This window comes from Hemitrygon akajei, chromosome 29 (genome assembly GCF_048418815.1).
Source record: "Hemitrygon akajei chromosome 29, sHemAka1.3, whole genome shotgun sequence".
In the NCBI taxonomy this organism is placed as follows: domain Eukaryota; kingdom Metazoa; phylum Chordata; class Chondrichthyes; order Myliobatiformes; family Dasyatidae; genus Hemitrygon; species Hemitrygon akajei.
In genome coordinates, this window is record NC_133152.1 from 14,232,118 (window position 1) to 14,253,742 (window position 21,625).

Sequence of the window (21,625 nt, forward strand, 5' to 3'; positions counted from 1 at the left end):
TGGCCTGTCAACATACTGTGACAGGAATCCGTCCTGGACACACTTAACAAACTCTGCCCCGCCTATATCTTTGGAACTAATCAGGTGCCAATCAATATTAGGGAAGTTAAAGTCACCTATGATAATAACCCTGTTATTTTTGCTCCTTTCCAAAATCTGCCTCTCAATCTGCTCCTCAGTATCTCTGCTGCTACCAGGGGGCCTATAGAATACTCCTAATAGAGTAACTGCTCCCTTCCTGTTCCTGACTTCCACCTATACTATCTCAAAAGAGGATCCCGCTACACTACCCACCCTTTCTGTAGCTGTAATAGTAATGCTGCCTTTCCTCCCCTCCCCCCCATCCCTTTTAAAGCGCTGAAATCCAGGAATATTGAGAATCCATTCCTGCTCTGGTGCCAGCCAAGTCTCTGTAATGGCCACTACATCATAATTACATGCATGTATCCAAGCTCTCAGTTCATCACCTTTGTTCCTGATGCTTCTTGCATTGAAGTACAGGCACTTTAGCCCTTCTACCTTATTACCTTTGCACCCTTTATTCTGCTTCTCTTTCCTCAAAGCCTCTTTATATGTTAGATCTGGTTTTACTCCATGCACTATACGTGCAGTTCTCGCATGACCTTTATCCTCCTCCACGTCACTATCTGCTCTAACACTCTGGTTCCCCTCCCCCTGCAAATCTAGTTTAAACCCCCCAGAGCAGCACTTTCAAACCCTGGCCTTTGAAAGAAGGAATGAAAATACTTAGACAGGTTAGATTGCTGGAGCCTGGAATTGCAGTCTTCAAATTAATGTAATATGATTGTGATATATTTGATATTAACACCACTGACGTTGCTAATGCTCCAAGAGGTTCTGTTTTACTCTCCCATTGTCAAATGTGTTGACATATCAAAGGAAATTAATCTGGACAGATTTATTTTAAAATAATCAGGTTTATTATCACTGATATATGAATGTGAAATTCATTGTCTTGTGGCGGCAGTAGTGCAAGAGAAGCTACTGTAAGTTACAATAACTAAACTGTACAAAAACCGAACACAAGGTAGTGTTCATCAACTATTCAGAAATGCGATGGCAAGGGGAATAAGCTATTCATAAAGGGTTGAGTCTGGGTCATTAGGCTCCTGTACCACCTCCCCGATGGTAGCAATGAGAAGAGGGCATGTGCTGTTTGGTGAGGGTTCTTAATGCCGCCTTCATAAAGCACTACATGTTGAAGATGTCCTTGGTGGTGTTGAGGCTTGAGCTCAAATGTTCAAATTAACTTTATTGTCTAGGTACATACTGTATACAGTGCCTATAAAAAGTATTAACCTCCCCCCCCCAATGAAATTTTCATGTTTTATTGTTTTATGTAATTGAATCACTGGATTTAATTTGGCTTTTTTGACACTGATCAATAGAAAGCAACTCTTGGGTAAAAGTAAAAACATTTCTCTACAAAGAGATCTTAATTGCAAATATAAAACAAAATAATTGATTGCATAAGTATTCACTCCCTTTAATATGACACACCAGATCATCACTGGTGCCAACAATTGGTTTTAGAAGTCACATAATTAATTTAATGGAAATTTGTTTTTGGAGACATGTGCAGTCAAGGTGTTTCAATTTATTGTAGTAAAAATACACCTGTATCTGGAAATTCCAACTGCTGGTGAGTCAGTATCCTGGCAAAAACTACACCATGAAGACAAAAGAACACTTCAGGAAAAGGTATTGAAAAGCACATGTCAGAAGATGGATACAAGAAAATTTCCACGTCACTGAAAATCCTTTGGAGTACAGTTAAGTCAATCATCAAGAAATGGAAAAAAATATGCCACGGCTGTAAATCTACCTAGAGCAGGTCATCCTCAAAAACTGAGTGGTCGTGCAGGAAGGGGACTAGTGAGGGAGGCCACCAAGAGACTGATGATAACTCTGAAGGAGTTGCAAGCTTCAGTGGCTGAGATGGTAGAGGCTGTGCAGACAACAACTATTGCCCATGTGCTTCACTGATCACAGCTTTATGGGAGAGAGACAAAGAGAAAGCCAGTGTTGGAAAAAAACGCACATGAAATCTTGGTTAGAGTTTACCAGAAGATACATGGGAGACTTTGAAGTCAGCCTGAAAAGGTTCTATAGTCTGATGAAACCAAAATTGATCTTTTTCAGACTAAACACTATGTTTGGCATAAGCCAAACACTGCACATCATCAAAAACACACCATCCATACCGTGAAGCCTGGTGGTGGCTGCATCATGCTGTGGTGATGCTTCACTGCAGCAGGCCCTACAATGCTTGTGAAGATAGAGAGTAAAATGAATGCAGTAAAATAAAAGGAAATCTTGGAGGAAAACCTGATGCACTCTATAAGGGAACTGCGACTTGGGAGAAGATTTGTTTTCCAGCAAGACAATTACCCAAATCATAAAGCCAGGGTGCACAGGAATGGGTTAAAAACAACAAAGTTAATGTCCTGGAGTGGTTAAGGCAGAGTGCAGACGACAATCCAATTGAGAATCTGTGGCTGGACTTGAGAAAGAGCTGTTCACTCACAATCCCCATGCAATCTCCAGAGCTTGAGCAGTTTTGTAAAGAAGGATGGGGGAAAATTGCAATGTCCAAATGTGCATAGCTGATAGAGACCTATTAACACAGATTCAAGGCTGTAATTGTTGCCAAAGGTGAATCTACTAAATACTGACTTGAAGGGGGTGAATACTTGTGCAATCAAATATTTTGTGTTTTATATTTGTAATTAATTTAAATCACTTTGTAGAGATCTATTTTCACTTTGACATGAAAGAGTATTTTTCTGTTGATCAGTGTCAAAAATGTCAAATTAAATCCACTGTGATTCAATGTTGTAAAACAACAAAACATGAAAACTTCCAAGGGAATGAATGCTTTTTATAGGCACTGCAAATCACCACATACTATCTTGAGATTCATTTTTTGCAGGCATTTACAGTAGAAGAGAAATACAATGGAATCAGTGAAAACCTACACACAGACTGACATACAGCCAATGTGCAAAAACAAATAAATAAGTAAATAAAGAATACTGAGAATATGAGTTGTAGGGTTATAGAGGCATATAACATGGAACAGCATAGAAACAGGCCCTGAGTCTTCATCAAAGTTACTCTAGTTCATAATCACATGCTCAGGTACATCTATGCACAGGTACAATGAAAAGCTTGCATAAGCATCACAGGATCATATAAGGAGAAGTCACAAGAAGAACATAAACACAAGTCCAACCATCACATTCCTGTTTTCACTTTCTTTCTGTAGGTGGATGCAAGCTCACTTCCCTATGATGAGAGACCCCTGCCAGCTCAACGCAAGCCTTCAGAATTGTACAGTGTTCCCCAGCTAGACATTAATGAGAATCTTGCTAAAAACACAGACCCTTTGCCTACATCAGGAAATGGGATTACTGGAGAACCAGAGCCACTAACAGAGAAAGCTTTCAGAGAAGCTAGTTTTGCCGTTGAGTTATTTGGAGAGGCTCTGGTGAGTATTTCCTCCAACATTTGTAGATAAATGAGTATTATGTGATATTGGCTATTATTATTTTTGGAAATGCATTCTATTACTGGTGAGATTTTGATTTTTAGACAAGAGCTTGAAACGAGTAGCAATTTCAATAAACTAGAAATTTCTGAAATACTCAGGTCATGTGGCTCTGAGGAGAGAAATGGAATTGCAATTTGTGTGGTTGACCCTTTATCAGAAAAGGAAAGAGAAGTGCAAATGCTTTGTAGGGAAAGTATATAGGGTAGTAGTTGAGGAGAACAAAGAGACTGGAAAACAGATGGGAGTGAGACAAAGGAAATAAAACTGGTGAAGGTCATCCAGATATTGGAGACCTCTGAAGATTAATTAGATCAGATGAGTCAGGCACAACTTGAAAATTAAATCAAAGAATGGAATAGAATGAGAGTCACAGAAAGCTACAGCACAGAAACAGGCCCTTTGGCCCATCCAGTCCATGCTGAACTATTTAAACTGCCTTACCCAGACCATAGATGTCCATCTCTTCCATCCATATACCAACCAAACTCCTCTTGAACATTGAAATTGAAAAGGCATCCACCACTTGCTCAGGCAGGTCGTTCAACACTGTAGTTTCCAGGTTTATTCCTGTTTCGTGACATTCAACAAAAGTTTAAATCTCTCTTATTTATTTATCTATTTGGCAATAAAACATGGAGTAGGGCCTTCTGACCCTTTGGCCACACAGCCTCTGCGACGCTCGACAATCCCGAAAAAGCCGATCGTCATCATGGGATAATTTACAATGACCAATTGACCCACCCGATACGTCTTTGGACTGTGGGAGGAAACCGGAGAACCCAGGGAAAACCCATTCATTCCATGGGGAGGACGGACAGAGACTCCTTACAGATGACGCTGGAATTGAACTCTGGCGCCCCGAGCTGTAATAGTGATGTGCTGTTACATTACCATGGCAACGATTAATTTATCCCACTAATTGGTGAATGATGATGTCTGCAGACTCCCACAACTCCCTGGAGATTTCCCCACCTCTGAAATGAGTCTGGGGTCATTGAAACTCCTCTGGGTCGTATCCAGAATGGGGTCAGTGGGCAGATCAGTTCTGTAACCCAACTCCAGGAAGTTGGCACTCCTCCACCGGACTCCATGACGATACAGGACCGTAGAGCAGTCTGAGTGACTGTGGGGAGACCACGCAGGGAGATGGCGTTCTGTGTCCATGCTAGGGCCCTCTGAAGAGATCCAGGTCATCAGTTTGACCCTCCCCCAAAATAACCAAGCCCCACTGATTCAGAGCCCGACCCTACTAATGGGGGAAAGGTGAGATATATTACTCAAATTGGAAGTAGGTGAACTTTGTGAATGGTACCATATGAAACAAAGGAAGTGTTTCAAAGCATCCCTTATTTGATATAAGGCCCAAAGCTGCTCCTAACACTCCAAATGTGGTCTGACTAATGCCTTATAAAGTCTCAGCATTACATCCCTGGTAACAAATCCAGAACTGCTAATAACCGACTCCATCGGTACTGGATGCAGGAAAAATAATGGTTTATATATTCTGTTTTGATCATATTTTTCCAACAATTGAATAGATTGAGGTTGTAGCATTGCTGGTCATCGGGTACATATATTTTTACACTTAAAGTCTCCCAATGGACCACCTCCTCATCAGTATTGGCATCATTTTGATTGCACCTTATCTGATTGTTTAGTTTACCTCAGAGGAGGACCGGAATTTGAGGTGGCTACCTGCTTCAGGAATGATAATATTAATTATATAGATTAATTGTATAATTATATAGATCATCTGGTGCATGAGCATATCCTGTACATCAGGTTAAACAGTAAAACTATGGTCTTGTGAGATTAGCAGATTTTCTGGGTATTGGATGTTAATACCAAACATAGTCATATAATAATAAATAACATATTTAGTGTCTATGGTATGTAATAGTGTATAATTTCCAGTAAACCTAAAAATTTTAAGTGTTGTGAGAAAGATGCAAATACTCCAGACCCTGACTGCAGCTGCAAATTTATCCATATTTCTGAAACCCTGATGTTCTGAATCTTTATCTTGGTTTGCCATAAACCCAGTCCACAGTGTAGATCAAACTCTGGCCATACTCCCAACCTCTGCTTTGACCACACGTCCTCCTTGCTGTCCAGACAAGCATGAGCACGAGCTAAGAATACGTACACAACGCTGGAAGAACTCAGCAGGTCAGGCAGCATCCGTGAGAAAAGAGTAGCCAACATTTCGGGCCAAGACCCTTCATCAGGAATGCATGAGCTAGATGTCTGACCTTCAGGATTTGGAAGCAAATGGAATTAGATTATCAAAATTCTACTATGTCAGAACATTATGATCCTCAGTGTTTCTAATCATTGTAAAGAATACTAGTGGTTCCATTGTCATGGAAGCTGTGTATGGGTAGAATCTCTATAGTTACTGCAGACAGATAGAGTAGCATAATTTTCAATCTATTCATAATTTCTGTTAACTCATTCAATACCTTTTGTATATTTCTGTTCAAATATTTTGTTTGTCAAAGGTGGCTGGTGCCTATTCAAAAACTTGGTCGTATAGGGAAGATGCTTTGCTGGCTGTTTATAAGAAGCTTTCCACTGTTTCTGATGATCTAACTAAGGATGAGCTAAAGAATATGTTACGAGCAGCAATCTTCCTTGTTCGTAGAGCGATTAAGGATAAAGTATCATCTGTAAGTACTGAACACTGATCATACTCTTCAGCTAAAATTACTTTTTTTTGACTCCATCTGACTCTGACAGTGACACTTCTTCCTGAAATTATTCTTGTGCTGTGGTTTCACCAATGCATTTCAGTGTATTTGCATATGGCTTTTCAGTTACAGTGGTGCTAGAAAGTTTGTGAACCATTTAGAATTTTCCCTATTTCTACATAAATGTGACCTAAAATATGATCAGATCTTCACTGTCCTAAAACTAGATAAAGAGGACCCAAATAAATAAATAACACAAAAAACATTATGCTTGTTCATTTATTTATTGAGAAAAATGATCCAATATTACATGTATTTGTTGGAAGAGGTATGTGAACCTCTAGGATTATCAGTTCATTAAAAGAGGAAATTAGAGTCAGGTACTTCAACCAGTGGAATGACAATCAGGTGTGAGTGTGGGATAGCCTGCCCATATAAAGAACATAAACCTGGGTCTTCACTATCAAAGTTTGATCTTTATTGCACAGGTGTTTGAAAGTGTACCATGCCTTGATCAAAGGAGATCTCTGAGGACCTCAGAAAAAAAAGTTGTTGATGCTCACCAGGCTGGAAAAGGATACAAAACCATTTCTAAAGAGTTTGGGCTCCACCAATTCACAGGTAGAATGGTGTACAAATGGAGGAAATTCAACATTATTGCTACTCTCCCCAGGAGCGGTCAACCAACAAAAATCACTTTAAGAGCAAGGTGTGCAATATTCCAGGAGCTCACAAGGATCATCTAAGGAACTACAGGCCTCTCTTGCATTGGCTAACGTCAGTGTTCATGAGCGTAACATCAGGCAAACAATGTGCATGGAAGCTTTGCAAGGAGAAAGCCACTGTTTTCCAAGAGGAACAATACTGCTCATCTAAAGTTTGCTAAAGACCATGTGGATGAGCCAGAAGGCTATTGGAAGAATGTTCTGTGGATGGATGAGTCCAAAATAGAACATTTTGGCTAAAATAAGATGTGTTTTGCTTGGAGAAAAGCAAACACTGCATTCCAGCATCAGAATTTCATCCCATCTGTAATATGTGGTGGTGGCAGTGTCATGGTTTGGGCTTGCTTTGCTGCCTCAAGACCAAGATGGCTTTCCATCATTGATGGAACTAGGAATTCTGAATTGTACCAGCAAATTCTACAGGAAAATGTCAGGGTATCTATCCGTGAACTGAAACTCAAGAGAAAGTGGGTCATGCAGCAAGACAACAACCTTAAACACACAGGTCAGTTTACCAATGAATGGTTAAAGCAGAAGAAATTTCATGTTTTGGAATGGCTGAGTCAACGTCCTGACCTTAAGCCTATAGAAATGTTATGGAAAGACCTGAAGCAAGTAGTTCCGTGTAAGGAAGCCTACCAACAGCTCAGAGTTGAAGCAGTTTTGTGAGAAGGAATGGACTAAAATTCCTCCAAGCCGATGTGCAGGACTGATCAACGTGAAATCTGATCAAATTTTAGATCATATCTATGCAGAAATAAAGAACATTCTAAAGGGTCAGCAAGTTTCTAGTACCACAGTACATGCACAGTCAACAACCGTGGAAGCTTATTACTGGGGGAGGATGATCGCTGAACCGCAACATTTATCTCTGGAATTTATATATTGATTTTCAACAGGAATTTGTGTCAGCATCCCATGAGAAACTTTGTCAAATGGCTCTAAAAGACATGAAGCTTCAGTAGGATTTAAACATAAAATTGGAGGTGTTGTGAAATTTGAAGAAGGTTGACTATAGTTACATCAGAATATTGATCAGCTGGGAAAATGGGCAAAGGTTGGCAGATAATACTTAATTTGTACAAATTTAAAATGATGCTTTTGGGAAGTTAAACCAAGACAGGACATGGAGTTAATGGCAAGGTCCCGGGAAATTCTGAATAAAGACCTGTGTGTAAAAGCTCATGATTCACTAAAAGTAGCAACATGGGTAGGTAGGGTGGTGAAAATGGCATGTGTCATGCTTGCCTTCATCAGTTGAGACTGAGTGCAAAAGAGTAAGGATTTCATTTTGCAGTTTTACAAAGTGTTCAAAATATTGACTGGTGGCACTTGGATTAATGTTGTGCAGTTCTAATTGCCACACTGTAGGAAAGATGTGATAAGTTGGAGAGGATGCAGAAAAGATTCATAAGAATGTTGTCTGGATTGCAGGACTTCAGTTACAAAGAGAGATTTGGACAGGCTGAGTCTTTTTGAGCAAAGTGGGTAAATTGAGAAACATGGTAGTCTTAAGAAGGATGAGGTTTAAAATTAACCAAAATTATTTGTTATCAGTATCTGTTCCTAAGTTCTGAGGGTAAGAAGAAAAAAGAACCAAGAACCACTGTTGGGCTAAAATGTGCTTTCAGCCCACTCTTGTCACTCAGTTGGATCATAGCTGGTCCTATCTAATCATCATTAACTTTGCATTCCTAGGCATCCTAATATATTTACTTTTATAGACTCATCTTCAATTAACTTTCTTCTTGCAAAATTATATATTTTCAATCCCCTAGATTAAATAGTCACCCAGAATAATGTAGGTTACTTGGAGTATATTATTTGATACCATCAAAATCAACTGGTTGTTTTGTAATTTTCAATTCATTGAAGAATGAATTGCAACTTTGATTTCTGCATACTGAATTGTGAAGTTGCTGGAGCTACCTTCCATGATGTAAAACTCCAATAATCTTGCATACTCCATACTTTGGTGCTGGACTAGCAGATTATCTGAACTACTCTGTTATTTAAAACATCAAACACCTTTTATTAGCTTTTTAAAAACATGCTATACAGAAGTATAATAGATTTTGCAGTGAACCTGGTGAGTTCAGAAAGAGCAGGAAATTTGTAAGTATTCAGGATCGCGGCACATCAGGTCCACATCTTTGAGCCCCAGATGTTCTTCAGACTCTAGGAAGTGTTGCAGCCATACACCCTGCTGGCATTCTGGATTGCTTGCTCATGCTCACTAATAAGTGAGCTGGATGCTGAACAATCTAATATTTGATTTTTCTCAGTTTTATTGGCTCCCAGAATGCATTGGGGAAATTAAAATGCCTTTCTTGTAAAGCAGAGGAACAATGTTTATGGTCCAAAAACTAATATAACCAAGAAATATGGTAAATGGCATGGAAGATGTAATGGAAGGGAAATTACTTTTTAAGGTGACAACAGGTAAATTCTGTTACTGAATGGGTGGATTGTATTCCAAGGAAATAGTTTGCATTGAAGCCATATCAAAGTTCAAAGTAAAATTTATTATCAAGCTATGTATATGTCACCATATACTTCTGAGATTCATTTTCATGCAAGTATTCACAGTAGAAAAAATAAATGCAGTAGAATCAGTGAAAAACTACACGCAAAGACTGACAAACAGCCAATGTGAACAAGACAAACTGTACACATACAATAAATAAAAAAATAGATCAGACAAAACTGAGAACATGAGTTGCAGAGTTCTTGAAAGCAAGTCCATAGGTTGTGGGATCAGTTCTGTGTTGAGGTGAGTGAAGTTATCTGTGTTGTTTTAGGAACCTCACAGTTGAAGGATAATAACTGTAACTGGACCTGGTGGTATGAAACCTAAGGCAGTCGTACCACCTGATGGCAGCAGCGAGAAGAAAGCATGGCCTAGGTAGTTTCTTGTCATTGGTAATGGATGCTACTTTCCTGTGGCAGCATTCCTTGTAGATGTGCTCAGTGGTGGGGAAGGCTTTTCCTTTGATGGAATGGTCTGTATCACAACTTTTTATTGGCTTTTCTGTTCTTGTGCATCTGTGTTTCCATATCAGGCCATGATGTAATCAGTCAGGATGCTCTCCATGGAAATTTGTTAAAGTTATAGATGACATGTTGAATCTGTGCAAACCTCTAAGGAAGTAGAGGTGCTGACATCCTTTCTTTGTGATGGCACTTTCATGCTCCAAACTGACCGGGGTCTGCAAGTTTTTGAAATTGAGGACCCAGTTGCACAAGGAGATATTGAAGCATATAGGTCTTGGCACTTATTGATTTGTTTTGAGGGATGATAGTATTGAATGCAGAGCTGTAGTCAGTGAAGAATGTTAGATATTTCAGGGCTGAGTGAAGAGCCAGTGAAATGGTGTCTTTTGTTGACCTGTTGTGATGGTAGGCAAATTGAAGTAGTTCCATGTCAGTCCTCTGGCAAGAGTTGATATTTCATAACCAACCTCATCAGCACTTCATCTGTGTATCTGTCAAGAAAGAGCTGAAAAAATTTGCTGCTTCTGCCTCCCCACACACACAAGTTCTGTTGGAGTGAATTTTATTTTATTTCTCAAATTTTTACATCATTATTTCTGAATTCCAAATTTATGTAACTTTGAAGTTACACTCTATTCATTTATAATTAATGTATTTTGTAATTGCCAGTAGGGGGCAGCCAAGTATCAGTTTGATGCCAAAATCAAGATTTTTTTCCAGATTCATTTATATAAACATACGGATGCAGTCAAATACACCTTTTGCGTTAACAATCAACACAATCTAAGGATGTTCAGGGCAGCCCATAAGAATTGCCACACTTTCTGGCGCCAGCAAAGCATACCCACCATGTTCAAAGTTTAAAGTAGATTTATTATCAAAGTAACATATACTACATATAACTTTGGGATTTGCCTCCTTGCCAGCAGCCATAAAACAAAGAAACACATTAGAACCCATTTAAAAAAAAAAGTCCAGATGACCAAGATAGTCAAGCACCCAATGTGCATAAAAAGAACAAATCGTGCAAATAATAAAAAAGCAAACAAAACACAATATGATCCACAGAGTCCCCAAAAGTGCGTCCACAGCCATGGAACCAGTTTGGCGCTAGGGCGAGTGAAGCCAGTCGAGGAGCCTGATGACTGTAGGTCACGACCATGGAGCTCATTTAGCGCTGAGACAAGTGAAGCCAGTCCAGGAGGCCTATGACTGCAGGCCACAGCTATGGAGCCAGTTCAGTCACACTGCCCTAGCAGCCTTGATTAACCCATCCCAACATGGGACAATTTACAACGACTGGTTAACCTACCCAGTACATCTTTGAACTGTGAGAGGAAACAGGAACACCTTGGGAAAACCCATGGATTGAACTCTGGAATACAGTGATGTCCCAAAATGTAAGAGCCAAAAGTGTATCTTGATGCATATGTGGCAGAGTTTGTGGATCCCACACTGGTCTCATCAATTATTTCTAGACAACAACTGGAGAGGAAGCAAGTCACTCTTTGCCTCAGAGAGAATGTAGTACAGATCAAGAAGATTGGTAGTTCTAAATACTGGCTTCGTTTTCACAAACCAATGGTTCAAGTTTGGCAGAGTAAATTTAGATCGAAGTTGTTAACTGGCTATTGCCTTGAATCTTGCTGAATTGTTAATTGTTGTGGTGTTTGTTGAGCTTGGCAATTAGCTTGCAGACATTTCATCACCAGTTCAGGATGTCAACTTGACTGGTAATGAAATATCTTCAAGCTAATTGCCAAGTTTGTTGAACACCACAATGTTAAACCCCTCAACCTGAGCTACCAATAAACTATTGTTCAGTTTCCTTGTTTGCTGAAAATAAACAGTACTGCATTCTTTTAAGGACAATTGCTTAGAATAAATCAAGTCCATAATTGTAATTCTTCCTCACAGGTTTTGTAGTTTGGCCACCTCCTTTGCACTGGTTATTTTAGTGAGAGACAATAATCAGAAATATTATTTAACAGCACATATAATTCTAGCTACCAATGTCTTCCATCGTATCCACTTTAAAAAAAAAATTAAGCAAATGTTGAATTTGTTTTGAAAGGATGATTTTTTATATGTGTAGTCCATTGGGTCTTGTCAGCAACTTTAATACCGCTTCACTGCAGCTGCTGCCAAGATAAATAAGTTGAATTGTAGCTTCTTTAGCTTTTCCTAGGTTTCAGTGGGAATTTCCTCTTCACTGAATGTTGTTGTCAGCAGAGGCAGGCTTTGTTTTGTTTTTTTAGCAGCTTCGTTCAAGGCCAGACTGTCCTGTGGTGAACTGCTGGTTTATATTTATGTTCCATTATTCGTATCCTTTCCCCATCAATCTTCATGAGGGTCCCTTATCTACCACCTGCTGATCTGAGTTGGAAGGCAAACATTCTATTTTGTGTGTGTTGTCCTGGATTTCTAGCATCTTCAGAATCTGTAACATATGTACAGCGGCATGCAAAAGTTTGGGCACCCCTGGTCAAAATTTCTGTCACTATGAATACTTGAGTAGAAGATGAACTGATCTCCAAAAGTCTTATGAAACAATCTTTTTAACATTTTAAGCAAGATTAGTGGATTATTTTCCTTTTGTACAATTTTAGAGTGGGGAAAAAAAGGGAAGGAGCACCATGCAAAAGTTTGGGCACCCCAAGAGTTTTGAGCTCTTAGATAAATTTTACCAAGGTCTCAGACCTTAATTAGCTTGTTAGGGCTACGGCTTGTTCACAGTCATCGTTAGGAAAGGCCAGGTGATGCAAATTTCAAAGCTTCATAAATACCCTGACTGCTCAAACCTTGTCTCAACAATCAGCAGCCATGGGCTCCTCTCAGCAGCTGCCTAGCACTCTGAAAATTAAAATAAATCATGCCCACAAAGCAGGAGAAGGCTATAAGAAGACAGCAAAGCGTTTTCAGGTAGTCGTTTCCTCAGTTCGTAATGTAATTAAGAAATGGCAGTTAACAGGAACGGTGGAGGTCAAGTTGAGGTCTGGAAGACCAAGAAAACTTTCCGAGAGAACTGTTTGTAAGATTGCTAGAAAGGCAAATCAAATCCCCCGTTTGACTGCATAAGACCTTCAGGAAGAGTTAGCAGACACTGGAGTGGTGGTGCACTGTTCTACTATGCAGCGACACCTGCACAAATGTGACCTTCGCAGAAGAGTCATCAGAAGAAAACCTTTCCTGCATCCTCACCACCAAATTCAGTGTCAGAAGTTTGCAAAGGACCATCTAAACAAACCTGATGCATTTTGGAAACAAGTCCTGTGGACCGATCAAGTTAAAATGGAACTTTTTGGCCGCAATGAGCAAAGGTATGTTTGGAGAAAAAAGGGTGCAGAATTTCATGAAAAGAACACCTCTCCAACTGTTGAGCACAGGGGTGGATCGATCATGCTTTGGGCTTGTGTTGCAGCCAGTGGCACGGGGAACATTTCACTGGTAGAGGGAAGAATGAAATAAGTTAAATACCAGCAAATTCTTGAAGCAAACGTCACACCGTCTGTAAAAAAAAAAAGGCTGAAGATGAAAAGAGGATGGCTTCTACAACAGGATAATGATCCTAAACACACCTCAAAATCCACAGTGGACTACCTCAAGGCACAGCTGAAGATTTTGCCGTGGCCCTCACAGTCCCCCGACCTAAACATCATCGAAAATCTGAGGATAGATCTCAAAAGAGCAGTACATGCAAGACGGCCCAAGAATCTCACAGAACTAGGAAGAATGGGCAAAAATCCCCCAAACAAGAATTGAAAGACTCTTAGTTGGCTACAGAAAGCATTTACAAGCTGTGATACTTGCCAAAGGGGGTGTTACTGAGTACTGACCATGCAGGGTGCCCAAACTTTTGCTTCGGGCCCTTTTCCTTTTGTTATTTTGAAACTGTAAAAGATGGAAATAAAAAAGTAATCTTGCTTAAAATATTAAAGAATTGTGTCATCTTTAACTTTATGGCTTTTGGAAATCAGGTTATCTTTTACTCGATTAGCTATTCACAGCAGAAATTTTGACTGGGGTGCCCAAACTTTTGCATGCCAATGTAGTTATAAAGAAGGCAAGACAGTGGCTATACTTTATTAGGAGTTTGAAGAGATTTGGCATGTCAACAAATACACTCAAAAACTTTATGCATCATTGTTTGGTATGGAGGGGCTATTGCACAGGACCGAAAGATGCTGCAGAAAGTTGTAAATCTAAACAGCTCCATTTTGTGCACTAGCCTACAAAGTATCCAGGACATCTTTAGGGAGTGGTGTGTCAGAATGGCAGCGTCCATTATTAAGGACCTCCAGCATCCAGGACGTGCCCTTTTCTCACCGTTAGCATCAGGTAGGAGGTATAGAAGCCTGAAGGCCCTCACACAGCGATTCAGCAACAGCTTCTTCCCCTCTGCCATCCGATTCCTAAATGGACATTGAATCTTTGAACACTAACTCACTTTTTTGGCCCTCCTTATCCGCAGGGGATTGGTTCTGTGATACCAAAAAACACAGATGCTCAAGTACCTTGTATAAAATGGCGTATTTGCATATAGCCTACGCACATCCTCTCATATACTTTAAATCATCTCTCGGTTACTTATACCGAATACAATAAGTAGTTGTTATACTGTATTGTTTAGGGAATAATGACAAGAAAAAAAAAGTCTGTATATGCTCAGTACAGACAGTACCATCGTAGCTCTTCTGGGAACGCTGATGCTGCCTCGGAGTCTTTAAGTTCTGTCGTGATCTTTAAGTTCTTGAGGCTGTAGCACTTTACATAGCTAGCCAGCCATCCCTTACTAGCCTTAAACTCCTTCCTCTCGCCCACAAAACAAGTAGCGAATGAAAGAGACGCGAGGCAAGCAGTGCTCAACTTCCGGGTTTTCCCGATCCACAGTTGGTTGAATCTGCAGATAAGGAGGGCTGATGGGGCAATATTTCTGTTTTTGCACATTTTTAAAAAACCTATTCAATATACGTAATTATTTATTACTTGTTTATTTATTTTTATTTTATTTGTTATTTTTTTCTGTGCTAGATTATGTATTGCATTGAACTGCTGCTAAGTTAACAAATTTCATGTCACATGCCAGAGATGATAATCCTGGTTCTGATTCTGTTACATCTGGTATGTGCTGTGTGAAATAATATCTCTCTAAAAATGTTTTGGAATTATTAAAGATGCTGCATAAAAACAAGTTTTTGGTGTTAACAATAGAATCCAGTCAGTCTGCTATTGTCTCCTCCCTAGATATTTGAATATTGTGTGTACTGCACCAAGCAATGTGACCAACATTGCATTATTTGTGGCATCATTTTGTTTTCATATGGCATCATTTTGTTTTCAATTTTAATTCCTTTTTCTTTTCCAGTGTTTTTATTATTTTCTACATAGAACAATACAGAGTACAAGAAAGTATATATAAAAGGTCAGAAAAGATTAAAAAAAACTATCAGTTACATTGTATCTGTTCATAATAACAGTAACATTCCCCTGTATTCATATAAGTTAATCAATAGTTATATTGAACTATACTAATTTATTACAAAAGAAAAAGAGTCTAACCCCTACCAAGGTTGAAGCTGTTCATTAAGGAGAAAAGAAGGTAAATACCTTATATAATAAAAATTAATAATAGCCAACATCTGAGTTTAAACAATGAATTGAAGGTTTTTAAAATAATTCAGAAAAGGTCCCCACAATGTTTGAAATTCATGATGAGATTCAGAAATTGAACAATGAATCTTCTCTAAATCTGAACATGACATAACGTCACATAGCCATTGAGCATGAGTAGGAGGAAGAACATCTTTCCATTTAAACAAAAGCATCCTCCTAGCTATAAGAGAACTAAAGGTCAAAATATGTAAATCAGATGCCTTCAACTTAATATCTTATCCTGCAACAATACCAAATAGGGCTGTCAGAGGGTTAGGCTTAAAATTGACTTTAAAAAGTAAGGAAAAAATTTGAAAAACTTCCTTCCAATATTTTTCAAGATTTGGACAAGTCCAAAACATATGAATTAATGAAGCTTCTCCATTATTACATCTGTCACAGTAGGGAGATAAATCTGAATTATCTGATATATAAGAATTTCTTAAACATTTACATAGTAATATTCATTTGATGTGTTTGAAAGTGTCGAATGTTTGAAATTCTGATCAAAAGAAATTATACACTCTGCTTCTCTGTTCCGTATTGGAATAATTTGCCTTCACAAACCATGTTGATGGCTACAAATTGCAAGCATTTCACCAGTAACAGAATTAAGGATGACAGGTCAATTAAACTGAATAAGCTTAAAATTTTAGGTGATAAGTTGAGTTTGCAAAAACTTGGCAAATGGAGTTTAATGAGGCAAAGTGTTGAGGTCTTGCACTGCAGTAGAAAAAGCTTAAAGGCAGACTATCATCTAGTGCAGGGGTACTCAACATTGTGTCCACAGACTCCTTGCTTTAATGGTATTGGTCCATGGCATAAATAAGGTTGGGAACCCCTGATCTGGAGGGAGAAACTACAAAGGAATGGGGTTGTCTAATGCTTGAAACTCGGAAGTTAGCACGCAGTTGCAGTAAGCAGTTAGGAAGGCCTTTATTGCTAGGGAAGTTGAAGTTTAGAGAAGCATTGTTGCGGAGCTGAACCTGAAGTACTATGTGCAGTTTTGGTTCCCTTATTTAAGGAAAACATGCCAGCACTCGAGGTGGTCCTGAAAAGATCCATCAATTTAATTCCTGGGATGAAAAGGCTGTCTCGTGTTTTAAAAAAATAAATTAGACTTGTGGTTTTAACAATGACGAGGGCTCATCTTGTTGAAAGGTACAAAATCCCAAGAGGGCATGGCAAAGTAGATGTTGAGATGGTTCTTCTAATGGAGGTATCCTGAATGAGGAAATTATTACAAGATAAGGAAGCAGGAGTGTTTTTCTCATTGTACTGAATCTCTGGAATTCTGTATGGAAGCCCCCCCCCCCCCGGGTTTCTTTGGCTGCGTTAAGTCTAGGGAATGCACACTCTGGTCCCACCAAACCTGTGAGATTGAGACAGTTCTCCCACCCCAAACCTGGTTTATGTGGATGTTGTGTAATTTGCTCCCCTATTACAGCTCAGTGCCAAGAAATAACAGGCAGCACACTGCATGCGATTAAAGAAATTGTATTTATGAATCTTAACTAAATGTGTTAGTAAAGAAAAGAAAAAACAAACAAAAAGGGCCCATTTTAATTAAACAGTTAAATGTGCACAAGTTGGAGCTCAACACTTCACTGATATTCACTAATCCTCAGTTGACTTTGCCACCTTGCTCCATCGAATCACTGTCCTCTACCAGGTCAAATCCTGTGACTAGTTCTCTCCAGCATTTCCTCTCTTCATCTCCTGCCAAACAAAGGACCCCAGCTCACATTGGTGTTAGGCACACTACACAAAAACTAGTTCCCCTGATTGGATGGCTACATTCCAAAGCACCCATTATCTCTTAACCATAACCCAAACACTGCTTCTACAGGAAGACCATTATGTTAGCAGTGAAACCTTTCCCAGCATCTTACATGTACTCGAGAGGTAAGGCAGATACATTTTGGAGCTAAATGTAACTGACATGTGGACCAGCTATGATTATGTTGAAGAGTTGAGCAGGTTTGACGGACCAGATTGTTTGACTGCTCTCCATAATAGTTGATTAATTATCCTGCACTTGATATTTTTAGATATTCCTTCCCCCAAAGCCATTAATCTAATTCTAGATGGGCTATTTCTTTCAATGACCTTTAATTTTCATCTTGCTGCTTGTGAATTTACTAAGGGATGCATAATTCTGTCTTTTATGGTGGATCTTAAATACAGTGGTGCTGGAAAGTTTGTAAACCCTGTAGAATTTTCTCTATTTCTGTGTAAATATGACTTAATATATGATCAGATCTTCATATAAGTCCTAAAACCAGATATACAGAACTCAGTTGAATATATAACACAAAAAAACCTTTTAGTTGTTCATTTATTTATTGAGAAAAATGATCCAATATTACATGTATTTGTTGGAAAAAGTATGTGAACCACTGCTCTCAGTAACTTGTGTGATCCCTTTGTACAGTAATAACTTCAACCAACTGTTACGTACCCCGTAACTGGGTCACTTACCAGCAAAGATAGAGACGTCCGTTGAAGTCTGATGATACTATTTTTAACAGTATTTATTAGTAAAAATACACAAAAATAATATCAATGCAAATATACAGATAATATATGTCGTCAATACTAAATCTAAAAGTGCGGGTATAATAATAATCAATAAGAAATAAGCTCTATCGTTGTCTAGGGGATAATGTATTGTCCGATGGAAATATAAAGTTCACTGCAGTTCCACAAGTTGCCGTCTTTTGGTTTTCGCTGGGTTGCAATTGGAGAGAGAGAGAGAGAGAGAAAAACTTGCCGGCTTTCCTTGATGATTTCGATCCGTCAGGTGTCTCGTGGCCGTTCAAGTGTGACCTCTCCTTTAGCTAAACCGTTCTTCCGTGATGAGCCCGCCACCCCGGCAAGGGAGGACGCACACGAGCTCTCACCGGCTTTCGCTATAAAACGCTATCACAGGATTTCTAGCGTTTCTCCTGGTGCGTCTAAAGGGGTTGTTCCCCAGACCCCTCTTTTATCCTTACTCACGGGATCTCATGTCAATCAGGTTGGGATGATGCAATCCCTCAACCAGACCACTCTGGTTGTCCCCTGAGGGGTTTCAATGAATAGTACAGTACTCAATACACAATTCCGTCTCCAAGAGACAATGGCATTTTATCAGTGGTTCCGTTCCGCTGATGTCAGGACACATTCCAAACCTTGTGTATTCTGGATGTCTCTCTCTCATTTCCTGGGTCTCAGACCCGAAATAATAGCGATCTTGCGATTCTCAAAAAGGAGGGGGCGACTTTGTACCCTTCGGCCCCTCAGAGTTGCTTCACATTCGTAACACAACGTTTCTGGTAACTTTTGATCAGTTCTGCAAATCGGCTTGGAGGAATTTTAGGCTATTTCTCCTTACAAAGCTGCTTCATCTCTGGAATGTCGATGGCCTTCCTTGCATGAACTGCTTGTTTCAGGTCCTTCCGCAACATTTCTATAGGGTTAAGGTCTGGATTTTAACTCAGCTATTCCAAAATATAAATTTTCTTTTTAAACAATTTTTTTGTTGATTTGCTCCTGTCTTTTGGTAATTGTCTTGTTGCATTATTCAACTCCTTTTAAGCTTCAGGTGACAGACTGCTGCCCTGATATGCTCCTGTAAGATGTCTTCATACAATTTTAAATTCATTGTTCTCTCAACAATTGCAACCTGTGTTCAGGTCCTAAGGCAGCAAAGTAGCCCCAAACCGCGATGTTCCTTCCACCGTGCTTAACAGTTGGGATGATGTTTTCATGTTGGTGTGCAGTGTCCCCTTTCTTCCAAACATAGCAATGTGCATTTCTGCCAAAAAAGTTCAACTTTTGTCTCATCTGTCCGTGGAACATTGTCCCAGAATTGTGGAACATCCAGCCGGTTTTTTGCAAATTGAGATGTGCAGCAATGTTTTCTTTTTGGAAAGCAGTGATTTCCTTGGTGGTGTCCTTCCATGAACACCATTCTTGTTCAATATTTTTCTTATAGTGGACAAATGAACAGAGACTTTAGCAAGTTATAGAGGTTTCTGCAGGCCTTTGTTGTTACCTTTGGGTTCTTTTTCACCTCCTTCAGCATTGCACGTAGCGCTCATGGTGTGATCTTTGCAGGATCTCCATTCCTAGAGAGAGTGGCAACAGTACTGAGTTTCCTCGATTTGTAAATAATTTCTCTTACTGTGTACTGATGAACAGTCCTGCCTTTAGACATGCTTTTGTAGCCTTTTCCAGCTTAATGCATCCCTACAATTCTTTTTCTAAGGTCCTCTGAAAGTTGTTTAGATCGAGGCATTGTGCACGTAAACGGATCTTTCTTGAGAAGGGCAGGCTCTGTCAGTAACCCGACTTTGTGTCTTTTTTTAATAGGGTAGGGCATCCACAACCCACACCTCCAATCTCATCTCATTGATTGGAACACCTGATTCCAAATAGCTTTTGCAGAAGATATTACTCAGAGGTTCACATACTTTTTCCAACAAATACATGTAATATTGGATCATTTTTCTAAATAAATAAATGAACAAGTGTAATTTTTTGTGTTATTTATCTAATTGGGTTTTCTTTATCTAGCTTTAGGACAATGTGAAGATCTGATCACATTTTAGATCATTTATTCTGAAATTGAGAAAAAATTTTTTGCTGTCAGTGTAAGAATCTTTGTTATTTTTATTAATATCGTTTCTTAGGTTTTCCAAGCCTCTCTGAAGTTGCTAAAAATGCTGATAACACAGTATGCTCCTAAACACAAACTTGGCAAAGTGGAAATTGCACACTGTGTTGAAAAAACATTACCCATCCTCCTCAGCAAGACTGGAGATGCGACAACACACCTTCGAGTGGCTGCAATGAATTTCATACAAGTAAGCATTTGAGTCCATGTTATACTCGTGTCTTAACTACCATAGAGTGACACCTTTAGAGAAATAGCACGTTGCCATATTAAGAAACCAGCCAGAGAATTGTGTTATCACTGGAATTATTAGTTTTTATTACTGAGATTATTAGTTTTGGAGGAATTTTAAGTTTTTTTTCATGTTTCAAAGCAATTAACAAGTATGAATCATACATTTGTGGAAGATAACTGAATTAGCTTGTTCCAGTCAAAAGCTATATTGCTGAAGATGGTATGTGCACAGAAATAAGATTTTCTGCTCAAGTTGATGGACAGCTCTGACTATTTGTGCATTGGATTCTGAGGGAGAATGAAGACCTTGGCTATAGCAAAGAGGCGGCATCCATCACTAAGGACCTCCATCACCCAGGACATGTCCTCCTCGCATTGTTACTATTGAGGAGTGGTACAGGAGCCTGAAGAGAGACACTCAATGTTTCAGGAACGGCTTCTTCCCCTCCGCTGTCTGATTTATGAATGGGCAATGAACCCATGAACACTAACTCAATATTTTCCCCTTACTTATACACCTTGTTTAAAAAAATATATAATCTATTGTAATTTGTGGTTGTTATTACGTATTTCAATGTACTGTAGCCACAAAACAACAGATTATGTGCCAGTAATATTAAACCTGATTCTGAGAATGGTCCTTGTGCAAAGTTGTATTAAGTATGAGAATTGGAATAGGGGTTCTAATTCTTGCACTTGCTTTCCCTTGCATGTAGCTTGGCACTCATTTAACATTACAATAGGCGGTAGATCAACTGGAAAAGTAGGCAAAGATTGGCAGATGGAATTTGACTTTTGTATGAGTTAAGTGTTGCATTTTAGGAAATTAAACCAGGGTGGGTATAGTGTCTGGCCCAATCTTCAGTGCTACTGTTGTACGGAGAAACCTAGGGGAACTTGCATTGTTTTTGGAGGTGGCAACACAGGTAGACAGTTCATGAAGAAGAATTAGATTTTCGTCATTGGCTGGAGCATTGAGCTCAGGAGTTAGGATGTCATCTTGCAGCTATTTAAGACTTTGGACCACACTTGGAGTACTGAGTATATTTCCAGTCGGCAAACTATAAAAAGGATGTAATTAAGCTGGAGGGGGTGC

At 39.2% G+C, this 21,625-nt stretch overlaps 1 protein-coding gene across 2 annotated transcripts in view; it reads left to right on the top strand.

The window, feature by feature from the left end:
- cep104 (centrosomal protein 104) overlaps positions 1-21,625 on the top strand; it is a 129,305-nt gene that overhangs the window by 25,262 nt on the left and 82,418 nt on the right. For both annotated transcript variants that reach the window (XM_073031715.1, XM_073031716.1), the window contains exons 11-13: positions 3,290-3,511; positions 6,076-6,243; positions 20,312-20,485. In XM_073031715.1, the coding sequence (XP_072887816.1) occupies positions 3,290-3,511; positions 6,076-6,243; positions 20,312-20,485 (564 nt within the window). The remainder of the gene's footprint in view (positions 1-3,289; positions 3,512-6,075; positions 6,244-20,311; positions 20,486-21,625) is intronic.